General features: G+C 46.9%; 1 protein-coding gene across 2 annotated transcripts in view; it reads left to right on the forward strand.

The window, feature by feature from the left end:
• Positions 1–9,941: 9,941 nt before the first annotated feature.
• Tep1 (telomerase associated protein 1) overlaps positions 9,942–18,020 on the forward strand; it is a 53,939-nt gene continuing 45,860 nt past the window's right edge. The window contains exons 1-8 of one of the 2 annotated variants that reach the window (XM_040735780.1): positions 9,942–10,094; positions 12,007–12,339; positions 12,430–12,681; positions 13,802–13,981; positions 14,575–14,709; positions 16,491–16,652; positions 16,942–17,103; positions 17,377–17,454. In XM_040735780.1, the coding sequence (XP_040591714.1) occupies positions 12,031–12,339; positions 12,430–12,681; positions 13,802–13,981; positions 14,575–14,709; positions 16,491–16,652; positions 16,942–17,103; positions 17,377–17,454 (1,278 nt within the window). In that variant the 5' untranslated portion in view covers positions 9,942–10,094; positions 12,007–12,030. Of the gene's footprint in view, positions 10,095–12,006; positions 12,682–13,801; positions 13,982–14,574; positions 14,710–16,490; positions 16,653–16,941; positions 17,104–17,376; positions 17,455–18,020 lie in introns of both variants that reach the window. The other variant, XM_040735779.1, reaches the window with a different exon arrangement.

Here is an 18,020-nt window from a genome sequence, read left to right on the forward strand (position 1 = left end):
ATGCATGCATGCATATGTGCGTGCGTGCGTGCGTGCGTGTGTGTGTGTGTGTGTTGTGTACCTGTGCAATTACCTCAGCACTTGTGTGAAGATCAGAGGACAACTTGCAGAATCAATTCTTTCCTTCTACTATATGGGTCCCAGAGATCACTGTCAGGTTGTCAGGCTTGGTGACAAGTACCCTTATCCACCGAGCCATCTTGCTGGCCCACCTTCTTGTCTAACTAAATTTTATTTATTATTATGAGGTGTGTGTGTGTGTGTGTGTGTGTGTGTGTGTGTGTGTGTGTGTGTGATGTATGACCGTGGGCAGGCACTCATGGACCATTGTACATATTCTGTTTTGCTTCTGTTACTATGATAAAACACTTACCAAAAGCAACTTGGAAAGGAAAGAGTTTATTTCATCTTACAAGTTACAGCCCATTAGTGCAGGGCAGGGTTTTGAGGTGGCAGAAACTGAAGCAAAGACCATACAGGAGTGCTGCTTACTGGCTTACTCTCCACGGCATGCTCAGCTTGCTGTCTTGTAAACCGGGACCACCTGCCTAGGGGACGCACCGCCCACAATGGCAGGGCCCTCCCACACCCGTCTTTAATCAAGAAAATGCCCCACAACATGTCTATGGGCCAATGCAATAGAGGCAAATCCTTAGATGAGTGAGGTTCTCTTTTCCCAGGTGACCTCATTTTTATCAAATTGACAAAATCTAACCAGCACAGTGCATATGGAGAAGTCTGAGGAGCACTCTGGGGAATTAGTTCTCTTTTTCCACGGGGATGGGGTGGGGTTTCCAGAAAATGAACTTAGGTCATCAAACTTTCACTGTAAGTGCTTTTACACACTGAACTGTCTTGCAGGCCTGCAATCCATTCTTTATAAAGGGAAGAAGTTAAAAGCAGGGCCTACACCCATGGAGTTTAGAAAGCAAAGAGGAGGGTTTTTTTTTTAGTGTAGCCGCTAAGTGATATAACTACATGAGTACTGAACCATCCTAATTACTCCCTCATGAGTATAGACAGTGTTCTAAATCCTAGCTAACTTTTAAGATCAATGGGTTGTGGACAACGATTATGATTTTTTATTGATTTTATGAGACAGGGGTTTCTCTGTATTGTTTTGGAGGCTGTCGATTGCAGGCATGAGCCACCATGTTTGACTTTATTTTTTTGTTTGTTGTTTTAACAATATTAGTGTGGAAAGGTAGGTAATCTAACAATATTAGTGTGTAGAGGTAGGTAATTTAAGCCAGGCGTGGTAGTTTGTATCTGTAGTCCTAGTAGTTGGGAGGCTGAGGCAGAATGGTCCAGAGTTTAGAACCAGCCTGGGTTACAGGACACCCTGTCTCAAGATGGGGAAAAGGTAACCCTGAGTGATTGAGGGTAACACACCTAGTCACAACACTTCTGTTAGAACCAGCCTGGGTTACAGGACACCCTGTCTCAAGATGGGGAAAAGGTAACCCTGAGTGATTGAGGGGAACACACCTGGCCACAACACTTCTGTTAGAACCAGCCTTTCCTCTTAACAGTATTTCTCACACTAGGTTAAAGTGCTCTGAGGGTCACTGTCAAATTTCAGATTAAATCTAGGGCATGGTACAAATATCTGGTACTTGCTGCTGGGACTGGCTTACTGGAAGTCAGTGGCAGTGCAGTATGAGTCCTAACCCTCAGGAGAGTGACCTCTTTGTCATCTTTGGAACAGAGATGTAATAGCCTGTCACAGAGGCACAACCTTGCACAGATCCTTCATCCTTCATCCATTCCAGGGCGACACAAACGCTCCTCCGTGTAGGTCATCTCATAGAGGTGACAAGAATGAAGTCAGGCCGTGGCAGCTGCTGCATGGCTTTCGCTGTGAGTGAGGAGACAAACAGTTGAGGCCAAGCTATCTGCCTAGAAAGAATGTGCCCATGCAAGGGGAGAATTATGACGAGAAAGACACATTGATCCTATCTCCACATTAGTCAGGAAAAGTGGGAAAGGGGTTATGAGATGGAGCTGTTGGCTTGCTGCGTACGTCTAGTAGACTGTGCGGGAGGGGGTTATGCTAAAGAGCCTTTCTTAGGGTCCAAAATCTTGGTACCCGTGGGAAGGAATTGGATAGTGAGTATATTATCACTTCTCTGATAAAACATCATGACCAACGCAGAGAGAATCCACTTGACCTTGTAATTGGCTTGCAGTTCCAAAGTGGTAAGAGCCCATCAGCGTGGGGAGGCATGGCTGTGGAGCAGTAAGCTGAGACACTATATCCTCAACCACAAGCACGAAGCAGAGAGGGAAAACTGGAAGTAGGATGAGGCTATGTAATCTCAAACCCTGGCCCTCGTGGCATGCTTCCTCCAAGGAGGCTACCTACACCTTCTACACTTCCTTAAACAGTTGCAACTGGGGATGAAGTTCAGATATCTGTGAGCATGTGGGGGCTAATTCTTTTTTTTCTTTTTTTGGTTTTTCAAGACAGGGTTTCTCAGTATTGTTTTGGAGGCTGTCCTAGAACTCGCTCTGTAGACCAGGCTGGCCTCGAACTCACAGAGATCCGCCTGCCTCTGCCTCCCGAGTGCTGGGATTAAAGGCGTGCGCCACCAATGCCTGGTTTGTGGGGGCTAATTCTTATTCAAGCCATCACAATGAGGAAAAGTAGAAGTATTAGAGATTATCACCTAGGTCTGACTTTGAATAGAAAGAAAAGAAAAGAACAAAGAAATAAACTCAGCCGGGCATTGGTGGCACACACCTTTAATCCCAGCACTCGGGAGGCAGAGGAAGGCGGATCTCTGTGAGTTCGAGGCCAGCCTGGTCTACAAGAGCTAGTTTCAGGACAGCCTCCAAAGCCACAGAGAAACCCTGTCTCGAAAAAACCCAAAAAAAAAAAAAAAAAAAAAAAAAAAAAGAAAGAAGCTCATGGTTCAGAATACAGAGGCCCACTACAAGAAACCATGATAATCAGCGAGCATGCCCGATCTGAATTGCTTGACTTGGGATGTATTTATTTGTTTGTTTATTGACTGAGGGGGAGAGGCTCATAAGGCTGTGATACCTGGGGCCAGATTGGACCAGTTTGAGGAAGTAGAAAGGTTGGGTAAAACAGCTACCCATCCCTCTTTAAGATAAAGCTGTCTCAACCTCAAGCACTGATGGGCTTACTGGAACCGAGTTCACAGGATAATTTAAAAAGAACCTGAGCTGGACACGGTGGCACACAGGTGGAGATCGGACGACAGCCTGCATCTTGCCTGCCACCATGTTGAAGGAGGGTCAGGAGAATTGGGCCATCCAGGAAAGCAGGGATGGGCCCCATCAAGAGGGGCTGCCTGTTGCTTCTGGGGTTGTTCCTTGCCGTGATACCAGCTGTTACAAACGGCTCACCCTGGGGGAAAAGAGCTTACCTGAGAGAGGATACTGTGGGTGAGACAAATGAAGGGGAAGGAGAAGGAGTCAGGAACGGGAAGGGTCAGGAGCCTTAGGTCCCACACAGAGTCCCTGGGTGGCCTCTCAACTTTGAGGCCTTTTTCATCTCCTTGATGGGAGGAGTTTGCCTGTTCTTTCATGGTACTTTTTAGTTTTTGAGATTATAATATAATTACATCATTTTCTTCTTTCCCTTCCTCCCTCCAAACCCTATCCTATACCCCTCCCATTGCTCTCTTTCAAATTCACGGCCTCTTGTGTGTATACATATATAAATTCCTAGATGAATAAATACAACCTGCATAGTAGAAACTATTAGTATTAGTTGTGTGTATGTTTTCAGTGCTGACCCTTTGGTATGGGATAACAAGCTGGTGTTGGTGTGCTCTTCCCTGGGGAAGACTGTTTTTCCCAGTCCCAGCATTCCAGTTGATTGTAGTTCTTCGTGAAACCTCTTTGGCTTTTGCCATCCAAGTTAACATGTCTATTGGTGCTACCCTTGTTCGGGTCATGCTTGGGCAGTGGTATTTGTGAAGCTTCCTGGGGGTAGCTTCTGACATTTCTAGGAGCACCGTCTCATAGTGAACTCCTTGATCCCCTGGTTCTTTCGATCTTTGCACCCTCTCTTCCACAGTGACCCCCGAGCCTCAGTTGTAGGAGTTCTTCTGTAGATGCATCCACTGGGATTGGGATCCACAACTGTGTTTTGATTGGTTGTAGTTTTCTGTAATGATCTATGTCTGTTGCCAAGAGAAGTTTCCTTGATGAGGGATGAGGAGTAGACTAGACTTATCTATGTGTGTAAAAGCAAAAATTTAGAATGTAGTTAGGGAGGGTACTGGATAGTTTTATGTCAACTTGACACAAGCTAAAGTCTTCTGAGAGGAGGGAGCCTCAATTAAGAAAATACTTCTATAATATTGGGCTGTAAGCAAACCTGTAGGGCATTTTCTTAATTAGTGATTGATGGGGGAGGGCTCAGACCATTGAGGGTGGCACCATCCCTGGGCTGATGGTCCTGGGTTCTATTAAAAAAAAAATCAGTCTGAGCAGTCAGGTGTTGGTGGTGCACGCCTTTAATCCCAGCACTCTGGAGGCAGAGGCAGGTGGATCGACCAGCCTGGTCTACAAGAGCTAATTCCGGGACAGCCTCCAAAGCCATAGAGAAAAACCTGTCTCGAAAAACCAAAAAAGAACGAGAGAGACCCTCATACACATCAGGGAATGCTGCAGACAACACACAGTTGGAATGGTGGGAGCTTAGTATAAACCCAAGTTTTCTGAATAGCTTCACTATTAAAATTGGATAAAGCAAACCGGGCGTTGGTGGCGCACGCCTTTAATCCCAGCACTCGGAGAGGCAGGCGGATCTCTGTGAGTTTGAGGCCAGCCTGGTCTACAGAGTGAGTTCCAGGACAGCCTCCAAAGCCACAGAGAAACCCTGTCTCGAAAAACCAAAAAAAAAAAAAAAATTGGATAAAGCAGAGCTTTCCCATAGCCCACTGTCTGAAAGAACAAGATTGCTTCCTGAGAGCTTATAATTTAATTAGTCTTTCTTCCAGATAAAGACTTTAAGATTATATGCGAGCCTAATTTTTTGTAAATAAAAGCAACAGAACTATGTACAGGTGGCTTTTTTTATTTATAAAAAAGTAAAGTTGATGGTAGTTTTAAAGAAGAAATATAAATATAGAAATCTATAAATCAAAAGAAAGCTGTTGGAGATGAAGGGGAAAATGTTCAGGTAAAATCAATGGTGCCTTCATTCCTGATTTTCTTACTCCCCTTTCAGCTTCTTCTCAGAGGTTTGTCCTTCCCAGTTCAAAGTCTATCTTCTCCAGGAAGCTGCTGGAAATTCCCGACACACTTTACATCCCTGTGGTTTATGCCTTGTATCACTGCCCTTTGTGCTTGACAGAGGTTTGTTGAGGAGGGTAATGAGTGGGAAATAAAACTGACTACTACAGCAAGCGGTTTTAATAGACAGAAGGGTCTTTTCAGAAGGGCTTCCCGGGCTCTGCTGGCAGAGGCATGCTGCTCAGTCTGACCACAGAGTCTGCTCCCCAGACCCTCCCTGGGGTAAGGAGAAAGGCGACCTCCACACGTGTGCAATGAGCACGCATGTATGTGCGCATACACTCAAACTAACAAGACAGAAATGTACTAAGAATGTTTAAAGGCCATCCAAAGACTGAAGGCCACTGAAGCTCAGTGTCATTCAGCCACAATTAGGGGTGTAGTTAGTATGACTGAGAGCACAAGGCCTTAAGGGAAGGTGGAGAAGGGGTAAAAGAATGGAGTCCATGTGACGTAACAGTAGAAGATGCAGCTGTTGGGGAGGAGGAGCAGAGCAAGAGGGAGACAGGGAGTTGGGGTCAGGTGGCGGGGAGGAGAAGATAAACCAGAGTAAGACATGTGTGTATGACAATGTCATAGCTAACAGGGGATGAGTAGGGGGTGAATATAACCAAAAGGCATTGTGTGAAATTCTCTAAGAATTAATAACAATATTTACAAAAGAAAATGCCGTGATTAAATCCATTACTTTGTATGCTAACTTAAAAGAAAAACAAAACCAAATTGTAGAGGCTGGAGAGATGGCTCAGTGGTCAAGAGTATGCACTGCTCTTCCAGAGGACCCGAGTTCAATCCCCAGCAGGTGACTACTCATAATTACCTGTAATTCCAGTTCCTCTACCTCACCCTAACACCCCTACCCCCCCTTCTGAGGGCACCCATGCGCATACCCACTCACAGACACCCTTGTATACGTTGTTAAAAGTAAATATAAAAAAATAACACTTAAAGGTGAGTGGTTCTCTAAGCACTTGAAAATAAAGATACGGGATTTGGGAATTAGATGAATTCACGGTGATGGAAAATGACAGAGTGTCTCATTAGCTCTGAATAGTTACTTGACTGGCAAAACTCCTAATTCAGCAATGTAAAGAAAGAATGCTTCCACTCAAAGAAGCTGCTGCTTGGGGAAGTGGGCAGACGGAAGCAAACGTGGGTAATGGACGCTTAGTACCATCCACCCCAAAGACAAGCTGAGATTGGACTTGGTGACCATCTGCTCACTTAAAGGTTTTCTTTGTCCCAAGCAAAGACAAAAGTTACGTTTTCCCTAACTCCCAGCAGAAATGTCCCTTAGCATTCAGTCTGTAACTGTCTCTGGAAATTAAGTCCAGTTAACTTGTTTGTTTGTTTGTTTGAAATAGGATCTCATGTAGCTCTAGCTGGCTTGGAGCTTGGCCTCAAACATACAATAATTCTCTTGCTTCTGCCCGTGTGCTTTGGTTATAGGCATGTAATTATGCCTGTAAAATTTTAATGTATATACTTATAATTCAGGCTGGAAGATGTATTCCCTATTAAACTGGTTCAATAAAAACTACAGGAAACCAATGTTTTGGGTTAAGTTCCTACACTATGGTTCAACAGGTGAAAACTAAAAATGGAAGCTGGTATTGTAGAGCATGCCTACAATCCCAGCGCACCGGGGATACAGAGGCAGGAGGATCACTTCAAGTTCAAGGCTAGCTTGGTAGTAAGTAAAAAACGCTATCTCAAAGAGCCAAACCAACTAATCAAACAAACAAATTAGAAAACAAAACAACAAAACAAAGCAATCTTTGATGTTAGAGCTCAACACTGAGCTCTTCCCCTGGCGGATAAATTGTATTCGAGGATGGTGGGCAGAGGTCACAACCCAGTTGCAGTTGCAGTGACAGGAATTTTTTTTACCAAAACCACTGGCTGTTTACTCATCGATTTTCTCTTGTGAGGCCTCCCTGTTTAGCAGTTGTAAGGGAAATAACTGAGATGCCCAATCTACCTTTTGTTCTTTTGTCTCTGCTTTTCTCCACCTTTCTGTCCTTGAAACCAATGCCTCCTGCTTAGCCGATAGGAGAGTGCACTTTCTCAAGTGATGCTCAATTCGAGACCCATAGCTAATTAAGATCTTTAACGACTGAGGGTGTAGCTTTGTCCTAGAATGTCTGCTTAGCGTGCTCTAGGTTCTGAGTTGGACCCACAGCACCTCCGTTCCTAAAAAAGAAAGGAGGTCATTGAGAGGCTCTCTCCTCTTATTTCCATTTTTTCACTATGTCTCTTGCAATGGCTTTTTTAAAAAGATTTATTTATTATATATACAGTGTTCTGTCTGCAGGTATGCCTGCAGGCTAGAAGAGGGCATCAGATCTCATTTATAGATGGTTGTGAGCCACCATGTGGTTCCTGGGAATTGAACTCAGGACTTCTGGAAGAGTCATCAGTGTTCTCAACCTCTGAGGCACTCCCCAGCCCCTGGCTATCTTTTTTTTATGAAAAATTATTTACTTTGATTTTATGTGCATGAGTGTTTTGCCTGGATGAATGTGATATACCACTTGAGTGTATTGCCTAAGGAAGCCAGAAGAGGGACTCAGATCCTCTAGAACTGGAATTATGATGGTTAGCCACTATGTAGGTTCTGGGACTCGAACCATAGTCCTCAGCAAGAGTAGCCTCAGTGCTTCTTACTGGCGAGTCGTGTGATCAGTGTTCATGGTTGTCATCACATGTGGGAAGAGGGAATCTCAGATGGGGAGATGACCCGATCAAATCGGCCTATGGATACATCTGTGGTCACTTATTATTATTATTATTAATTGATGAGGGGCCGGGCAGTGGTGGTGCACGCCTTTAATCCCAGCACTCGGGAGGCAGAGGCAGGTGGATCTCTGTGAGTTCGAGGCCAGCCTGGTCTACAAAGTGAGTTCCAGGACAGCCTCCAAAGCTACAGAGAAACCCTGTCTCGAAAAACCAAAAAAAAACCAAAAGAGTTAATTGATGAGGAGAGCCAAGGGCCAAGGCAACCCTTGGGCAGATGGGCCTGAGCTGTATAAGAAAGTCGGTTGAGCAGAAGCAGGAAGCCAGCCAGTAAGTGGCATTCCTCCAGTGTTTCTACCTTGGCTTCCCATGACGATAGACTTGAAACAGGAAATAAATCCTTTTCACCAAGTTGTTTTGTGCAGGTTTTCCCCTTCCTTCCTCCCTCCCTCCCTCCCTCCCTCCCTCCCTCCCTCCCTCCCTCCCTCCCTCCCTTCCTTCCTTCCTTCCATTCTTCTTTCTTTCCTTCCTTCTCATCCTGAAGGTAGTTTCCCCTCCCTCCTCTCCTCCCATTCCCTCCCCCACTCCCCACCCCCCAATTCCACTCCTGTTTGTGTTCAGAAAAGGGAGGCCTCCCATGGTCCACAAAGCATGGCATATCAAGTTGCAGCAAGACTAAGTTCCTCCCCTTGTGTTAAAGCTGGGCAAGGCAATCCAGTCTGAGGAATATGTTCCCAAGAGCCAGCCAAGTGTTAGGGACGGCCCCTTGCTCCCATCGCTAGGAGTCCTACAAGTTGACCGAGCTACACTACCGTCATATATATATAATATATATATATATTATATATATATTATATATAGGATCTAGGTGAGTCTCATGCAGGCTCCTTGGTGTTTGGCCCACACTCTGTGAGTTCCTGTGATTCAGGTTAGTTGTTTCTGCGGGTTTTCTTGCCATGTCCTTGGCCCCTCTGGCTCCTACAATTCTTCCTCCTTCTTTTCAGCAGGATTCATTGAGCTTAGCCTGATGTTTGGCTGTGGATCTCTGCATCTATTTCTATCAGTTACTGGATGAAAGCTCTCTGATGACAGCGGGATGGTCACCAGTCTTATCAAAGGCGAGGGCCAGTTCAGGCGCCCTCCCCACCACTGCTAGGAGCCTTCTTGGGGTTTATTCTGAAGATTCGTGGGAATTTCCCTTGCATCAGGTTTCTACATGACCCCCAAATGCCCCATCTTTCCAGTCATCTCTTTCAGTACTCTCCCCCTCCGTCAAACCCCAACCCGATCCCTTGAGTTCCCACCTACTGCCCCCCCCCCCATTCACCCAGGAACACTCTTGGGCATATACCTAAAGGAGGCACATTCACACCACAAGGACACTTGTTCAACTGCGTTCATAGCAGTTTTATTCGTAATAATGGAAACAACCTAAGATGCCCCTCACCTGAAAAGTATAAAGAAAATGTGGTACATTTACACAAAGGAGTTCTACTTAGCGGGGGAAAAAAAAACAACGGCATCAGGAGATTTGAAGGCACATTCACTTCCAGGGTAGATAGAAGGAAGGAAGAGGGAGAGAAGGGATCTGACTTTCATAATCACTCAGAGGACACACTCTTGGAGATTTAACTCCTTTCCCAAAGTTTTCACCACCTCCCAATAGTTTGCCCAAGCTGGCAATCAGTCTTTCAGCACATAACCCTTTGGGGGCATACTTAAGATACATAATATCATCAGAACAGACAGTATTCGGTAGGGGTGCCCCGCAGTTGGTAAAGGTGGCCTGATCCTGCGTAAGAATCCGGGAACCGTGCAAATCAAACCGGGTGTGGTTGGCACAGGCCTGCAGTCCCAGCATTTGCGATTATACACCCCGCAGCAGTCCGCCCTCAGCCCCGCCCAGGTCGCTGTCCGGCCCCGCCCACAGCCCAGCCTCGCCCTTTCTCCTCCTTGGGGTGTTGGTTTCCTTTCGCTTCCCTGTTTTCCAACCTTTCCAGTGGCTGACCCAGGCCGCTTTCTGCTCCCCGCTGCGGCGAACCAAGGCGCCCCTCATTGGGCAGTTTTTCCAGTCCCGAGCGCAGGTAGAGAGCCCTGGCTGAGTCCCGTGTGGCTGGACTCTGGGAAAGATCGGGCGAGCGCAGTGCAGCCGCTTAGTCCTTCCGGGCCGCCTGGGTGGGGGTAGCGGGTGGGGGTAGCGGGTGGCGGAGGGAGGGGGTGGTAGGTGGTTGGGGGAGAACAGGTTCCTAAATGCTCCTGGGAGGAGTGAGTGAATGTCACAAATGAGGGGTGTTGTGAACACTCTTAGCGACAGAAACTCGCTAGACTGTCCACACTTAACACAGAGTTGTACGCTAAGATGCTAACACAGCAGGCCTTCACGACTTCCCAGAGACCAGAATGTTTGAAGTACGGCCCCATTCGTGAAGCCAAAGAGAAAGGTTGAAGTGGGGGCCGGTATACATGCTTGTATATGCACAGAAAATGTTTGCATGCAAGTATAAAATCATCGGTAGCAGTTCTCTCTGGGACACGGGGAAGAACTTCTAAGTTTTCTGATTTATTCATCTGAATCTTCACAAACTCCAGGGAGAGAGAAAAAAATTACATGTCTTTATTTTTCTGTTAACTTAGTTTTTATTTTGGTAACTTGTGTTTCAATCCTGGGTTATGCCGGGTGTGGTTGTATATGCCTTTAATAGCACTGGGGAGGCAGGGAGAGAGGCAGGTGGTTCTCTGTGAGTTGGAGGCCAGCCTGGTCTACATAGTAGCTCCAGGCCAGCCAGACCTACATAGTGAGACCTTGTCTCAGCAACAAATAAAAAAACAAACAAACAAACAAATAAAATCTCGGGTTAATTCCGAGAGACATTGTTGTTCATGGTGTGTGTGTATGTGTGTGTGTGGTATATGTGTGTGCATGTTCCGCGCGTGCAAGAGTGTGTGCACGTCCAGGTGTGTACGCAAGGCTCGGGGGCACACCAGGTGTCTAACTCTGTTGCTTCCCACCTTACTGTTGGTGGTTGCCTGGCCAGCTTGCTGGCAGAATCCACCTGTAGATGCTTTATCAGCTGAGTTCCTAGCTCCTCAGCCCTTTTGGACAAAGTCTCCTATATTCCAGGGTGGCTTTGCTCTTTTCACTTGCTAGGTAGTCAAAAATGACCTTGAACTCCTGATCCTCCTACTTCTGCCTCAGATGCTGAGAGGACAGGTGTGTGCCACGTCTACGCTCACTGCCCCCCCCTTCTAGTACAGAGACACGAGGGGAATAAGCCGGACGCGATTTCTTCCGAGAAAGGGTGTGTTAGGGTAGCTCACAGGGACCTGGAATTTGCTATGTAGCCCAGGCTGGTCTTTCGCATGCCCTCCTCTTCTGCGGGGATTCTAGGCAGGTCACCACCAGGCTAGGCTTTCTATTCCCTCTACACTCTTGCTTTACTTTTTCCCATCTTGTTCTCTTAGAATTCTCCCTGGATGAAGGGAAGGGCCGGCAAGACGGTTCAGTGGCCAAAACTGTTTGCTGTGCAATCCTGATCGCCTGAGTTCAATCCCTGGTCCCACTTTGGAAGGAGAGAGCCAACTCCTCTAACCTCACGCACGCTGTGACGTGTGTGCCTGAACTTACCCCAACCATGCACACAGCAATAATAATAATAATACTAGTAATAGTAATAATAATAATAATAATAAGCAGCCAGGCAGTGTTGGCGCATGCCTTTAATCCCAGCCCTCAGGAGGCAGAGGCAGGCAGATCTCTGTGAGTTCAAGGCCAGCCTTGTCTACAGATTGAGTTCCAAGACAACTAGGACTGTTACACAGAGAAACCTTGTCTCGAAAAAACAAATACTACTACTACTACTGCTACTACTACTACTAAATCTGATTTTTAAAAGAAATAAAAATAGTTTGTTCTTTGCATATCACTGGTACAAACAGATGAATATGGAGTTGGTATGTTTCTAATACAACTCATCACTCACTTGTTCTTTTCCCTAGGCATATGTTGGTTGTGCTGCAGCTATGGAGAAACTTTGTGGTCATGTGCCTGCCCACCGAGACATCCTCTCCTTGAAGAACCGGTGTCTGACCATGCTCCCTGACCTCCAGCCCCTGGAGAAACTACATGGACATATATCTGCCCACCCAGACGTTCTGTCCTTGGAGAACCAGTGCCTGCCCATGCTCCCTGACCTCCAGCCCCTGGAAAAATTACATGGACATACATCCGTCCACCCAGACATCCTGTCCTTGGAGAACCGGTGCCTGCCCATGCTCCCTGACCTCCAGCCCCTGGAGAAACTACGTGGACATACATCCGTCCACCCAGACATCCTGTCCTTGGAGAACCGGTGCCTGCCCATGCTCCCTGACCTCCAGCCCCTGGAGAAACTACGTGGACATACATCCGTCCACCCAGACGTTCTGTCCTTGGAGAACCGGTGTCTAGCTACCCTCTCCACTGTAAAGAGCACTGTGTCCACCAGCCCCTTGCTCCAGTGTCATCGTGCATCTCACATGATGCAGACTGATTTGTGCAGTGCAAACATTAGCCTGTTCTCTGAGCCTCCTACTAAGAAGGGTCCATGTTTCTCTGGGAATCCAGACCTTCTGACTTGTTCCAGGGCCCCGGAATCTATCTCTGCTACATCTGGAGTTCAGGAAGTAGCTTTGGTAATTGTTTTTGGATGCTGATCTCGACTCTAGCCATATCTGTTATGTTATCACTAGATTTCAGAACCTTCTCTAATGCTTTGCATCTAGGGAATTTTTCTCAGAGCGATTTTTGGTATCGGCCTTTTGGTACCTTTGACAGTTCAAGGAGTTGAACCCACGGGCATGCACATGGTAGGCAGGCTCCACTGCTGAGCTACATCTCCAGTCTCTCATGGCTTTTTCTGAGTTACTCTTTACCTTGTGGCTGTCTTCACTGGCATCTTTGTTCTTACCAAGTACTTAGTACAGGGATTCTAGGTAATAGATCTCAAAACCAGTCCTTGTCTCAGAAGGCCTCTGATCATCACAACAGAGTTAGCTGGCTGCGTCCAAGGTCAGACACGCAGTGTATCTACTGCGTCAGAACTTCCTTCCTTGTTCACTTGTGAGCTAACACATGGCCACTCAACAGATCCCTGTAAGCACATTTACTACGCAGATCAGGATGGCGGACAGGAACCCATTTCCTCTGTGGACACTTGGGGAAAAGTCTACCTGAATCTTAACAGCATCTCTGGTAACTCCAAAGAATATAGCCTTAGGCAACGCGAGCATTCCTGGTGGAGCTTTAATTTCCCCATCTTTCGAATCAAGCCAGGAAAAAGGCACTTCACAAAGTTCTGGTTTCAACATACAACCGCCGTTCCCCTGCTGTGATTTAGTGTTTTGCAATTTGTAGAGTTGAACATATGTTATTCCGTTGAATTTTCCAACAGCCCTATTAGGGAGAGGATAGTGAATGAAGAAGCTCTTTGCTTCTTGGGGGCTTGAATTGGGGCTTGACATTCCTCTGCCCCAGAAAACACCCGAACTGCATTTAGGAGGTATGCGAGAGACCTTGGGCTCCCGGATGGCAGTCATGAGCGGCAGTGTGGAAGCCTCAGAGCAGCTGAGCAAAAAGCTTAGGAGCTTGACTAGGGAAAGGTAGCGTGAGAAAGAGTGCCAAGCCAGACAGGAGGGACTCGAGGTGACTAGTGAAGGCAGAGATGTGGGCCTTCCCTGTCCCTGGGAGACACTTTCCATCCCTCTTGGAGGACTGTGAGTCCACAGTATGATTCGTAACTGCCACTGTTTCTAGGCTCAGCGGTGCTTCTCAGAAGACAAGGGAATGCAGGGAGAGACGGAGAGCGCCCAAATGCCGTTGTATAGTCTGAGCCTGGGGGAGGAGGAGGAGCTGGATGCGCCTGTCCTGAAACTCGCACCTGGAGACTCGGAGTCTCACACCGAAACCGCTGACCGGGTCCTACAGGAAAAGAAGGTAAAACTGGAGAGGTTCTTGGTGAGGGAATGGTGAGGGTGGAGACCAAGGGCTTCTCCCTAAAGGTGGCAGAGGGGACAAGATCCTGCTCTCATTTACTCTCCTTAATCCGCCTTTCCAACCTGTCAGCTGAGCAGATGCCTTTCTGCACCTGGAGTCCGTTCTTTCTGGGTTTTTTGGTTTTGTTTTTATGCCTGTTGAGTATTTGCCTGCCTGTGCAGATCTGCACTGTGTGTCTTGTGTTTGTGGAGGTCAGAAAGGACGGCACGTGACTTGTAGTCCAAGTGCATGGGAGGCAGAGGCAGATGGATCTCTGGGAGCTTGAAGCCAGCCTGGTCTATAATAGTGAGTTCCAGCTAGGGCTGCAAACTGAGACTCTGCCCCTCCCCCTAAAAAAATGTTTCATCCTCTGGAGCTGAAGCCAGAGGAGGTCATGAACCACATGTGGGTACTGGGAACTGAACCTAGGTCCTCTGGAAGAGCAGTGAGCTCTTAACCACTGAGGCGTGCCTCCAGCCCCTGATGGCGCAAGTTGGTCCATGTAGATAGATCCTTTCTTCCTCCTCCTTTCATCCATGTTTCCCGATTCTTAGATGGCTCTCTTGACCTTACTGTGCTCTGCTCTGGCCTCACACGTAAATGTAAAAAGTGCATCTGACCGTACCCGGGCATCCATCCTTAAAGTCTGTGGTGAACTGGCCTCCTTGGATCCCGAGTTCATCCTTAAGGTACCGTGGTATGAAGGAGTGGGGAGGAGAGGGGGGGTTGGAGATATTAATGCGGTTGTGGTGTGAAGAGCCGGTAGCTGGCAGGGGTGGAGGGGACATTTGCTGAGGAAGGGAGTAAGATGTCTGGGTGAGTCTGGGACCCCTGGGGTCCTGCAGAGTGGAGAAGGGTGGGGCGGGGACAGGTGTATAGGACTGGATTTGTACGAGCTAAATGCACAAGACTGGGCTGCGGGAGTCTCGTTAACATGAGGAAACTTGGGTCTTGTTCCAAGAAAGTAAAACACTTCCCCAGATATCAATCAAGTGTGGCGTAGATCATCATGGCTGCTGCAGAAGCAGAGAAGAGGCCTGCTCTAGTGTCATTCTGTTGCCAGGATAAGTCATTCTAACCAAAGCAACTGAGGGAAGGAAGAGGGTTCTCTTGGCTTACACTTCCAGGTCACAGTCCGTCCTCCAGGGGTCGTACAGGAACATGAGGGGGAACCTGGAAGAACACTGCTTGCTGGCTTACACAGGCTCAAGCTTTCTTTCTTTTCTTTTTTAACTCTCACTTTTATTTACCGTAACGAGAATATGCACAGTATCCATACAGCTCAGATGGTTATTGTCACAAAACAAACAAACAAAAAAGGTAGATTAATCTGGCTAACTAGCTCCAGAAACAGATCATTCCCTCAGTCTCTCCCAGAACCTGCTTCAGACCCTGTCCCTTCCTCCTTCAGTAAAAACAACCACCGCCCTTGGAGAAGTTGCCCAGGAAGAAGAAAGCGTCCTCAGTCAGATCCTCCTTGCTTGGGGGGGGGGGGAGGGGTGGGAACAGTTAGGATACTCACTTCAAACAGCAATTCTCGGTTTCGTATAGAGAGAGAATTATACTTTGGGCTTTTATGGGGAGGGAGGACAGTACTTTACCAGCATTATAACATTGACCCGCAATGTTGCATACAGCTGACGCTGACTGTTGCTGTAACAGAGTCTGTACACCACAGCTTATCGATGCTACAATTTAAGAATTTGTTCTCCTAGGCCATCACAAACAGTGCTGTCATGGACACATGCCATTTCAGTGTACACATACAAGCATCTTTATTGCATATTTTTGTACCAAGAGTTAGAATTTCAGACACTGATCAACTATTGTTCAAAAGAATTTATACCAATTCCAACCCTTTAGCCAGTTTTCTTATACAGCCCAGGATGACCTGCCTAGGGATGGTTCACCCACAGTGGGAGCCTTATTCAGCAGTTAGTCATTAAGACAGCCCTCCCCGAGACACGCCCATGGGCCAGTCTGATCTAGGGAGAAATGTTTACTATGGGGCTTTGGAAGACAACAAGTTTAATCAGCAATTTGAACCCTAGGTAAGCTTTTTTTTAGGTTATGATACTTTATTTTACTTAGAAATATTTCAATAGATAGTGAATGTTTTACTTAATATAATTTGTCATAATTCTGAGACTGAAAGTCACCAAAAAGATTTCAGAAACTGCCCGTTATTTCCCTCTTAACTTTTTTTTTTTAACAACGCATCCATGTTGTAATTGGTAAGTTTTTGATAGATGTTGGTGTGAAGGATCTTCCAAACAAGGACAGCCTGGTTGACTTAGGAGACGGTCGGTAGACCAAGAGGACACTTGGGTCTTTGTATTTTGTAGGTACTGAGGATGCTCAGCAAAGGTTTTATCCCGGCAGATAGAATGAGCGTGATAGTCCAGGGCATGAAGCTATGAGATAAGTGACCGACCAACATGCCACTCCTTTCCACCCTCCCCCCCCCTAGGCATCTCTGTATGCTAGGCAGCAGCTTAACATCCGGGAGGTAGCCAATACAGTTTTGGCGATAGCTGCCGTCTTGCCGGCCTGCCGCCCACACGTGCGACGGTATTACTCCGCCATTGTTCGCCTGCCTTCAGACTGGATCCAGGTAGCCGAGTTCTACCAGGTATGGTATTTAGCACCCTGCGCTGTGACCTTCACGGCTTTGTTTTTTTCCTTTATTCACTGGGGAAATTTTCAGATAGGGTAGCCTTCGCTCAGTTTTCCTCCATCCGAGTGCCCAGAAGGGATACATTGTCTCTGTATGAGGGATACATTTTCTCTGTAAGAGCCGAGTGGACGAACAGTGAAACAGGGACTGGACCAGAGTTTGAGGGGAAAAAAAATAGAGCTTATTCTAGACATCCTTTATAGCATTGGGTGTCTCCTCTGCTGACCTCCTCTCTTCTCAACAGAGCCTGGCAGAAGGAGATGAGAAGAAGCGGGTGTCCCTGCCAGCCTGCCTCCGTGCTGCCATGACTGAGAAGTTTGCACAGTTTGATGAGTACCAGCTAGCGAAGTACAATCCACGGAAACACCGGTCCAAGAAATGCTCCCGCAAGCCACCCCGCCCCCAAGTCAGTCTTTGCCTCTGGCCCCCGCTGTCTGGGAAGGGAGGGGTGAAGGAGCGTGGTGAGCTTTGGGGCGCCTGGCAATTCCGTACATCAAGAAAGCAAAGGAACCAGAGAGGTCCAGGTGACCTGTGTGGGGCTCAGGGGGAGAAAGAACAGACTCACCTGTGTGAACGCACTTCCTATTTGGCAGAGATGTTTGTTCAGGGGTGCTGGAATGGGAATCTCCAGGGGCAACTTCCTTTTCCCTGTTTGAAAATGTTTCTCCTATCCTTGTAGAAAACAGAACCACCGTTTTCAGAGCGCGGGAAACGTTTTCCGAAGAGCCTTTGGCCCTTTAAAGCTGAACAGATTATGGTGGGTTACTTGGTTGGGAACTGTCTGTATGTCTGCGCAATCCCTTCTGAATTTGTATTTAGAAATATAATCCCATTAATTAAAAAAAATTCTAGTAGCCAGTGTGGTAGACACTTACTTGTCCCCACCTGGTGATTCTTCAGTTGTGTTTGGTTTGGAGGGTAAAGGGAAGGGATCTTCTTTTTCATCTCTGTTCTTGTTGTAATACTTTGCTGACTGATGACATATCAAGTTGGATAAATGAGTTTAAAACATGAAATACCTACACTCCATATAAATTTTTTTCTCTTATTTTTCTCTGTTTTGTGGGAACCTGTGTTTTGTCTGCATGTGTTTTTACCACGCGTGTACCTAGTGCTCTTGGAGGCCAGAAAAGGGCAGCAGAGCCCCTGGGTTTAGAGTTACAGGCGTTTGTGAGTCACCATGGGGATGCTGGGAACTGAACCTGGGACCTCTGGAAGAGCAGCCAATGTTCTTAACCACTGGTCTCTCTCTCCAGCCCCTCGTAGAAAGTTTTCAAAACAGCAGCTGCTACCACTGCTTATGATATAATTAAGAGTTGCCTT

This window comes from Mesocricetus auratus, unplaced genomic scaffold, assembly GCF_017639785.1.
Source record: "Mesocricetus auratus isolate SY011 unplaced genomic scaffold, BCM_Maur_2.0 Super-Scaffold_100048, whole genome shotgun sequence".
Taxonomy (NCBI): Eukaryota; Metazoa; Chordata; class Mammalia; order Rodentia; family Cricetidae; genus Mesocricetus; species Mesocricetus auratus.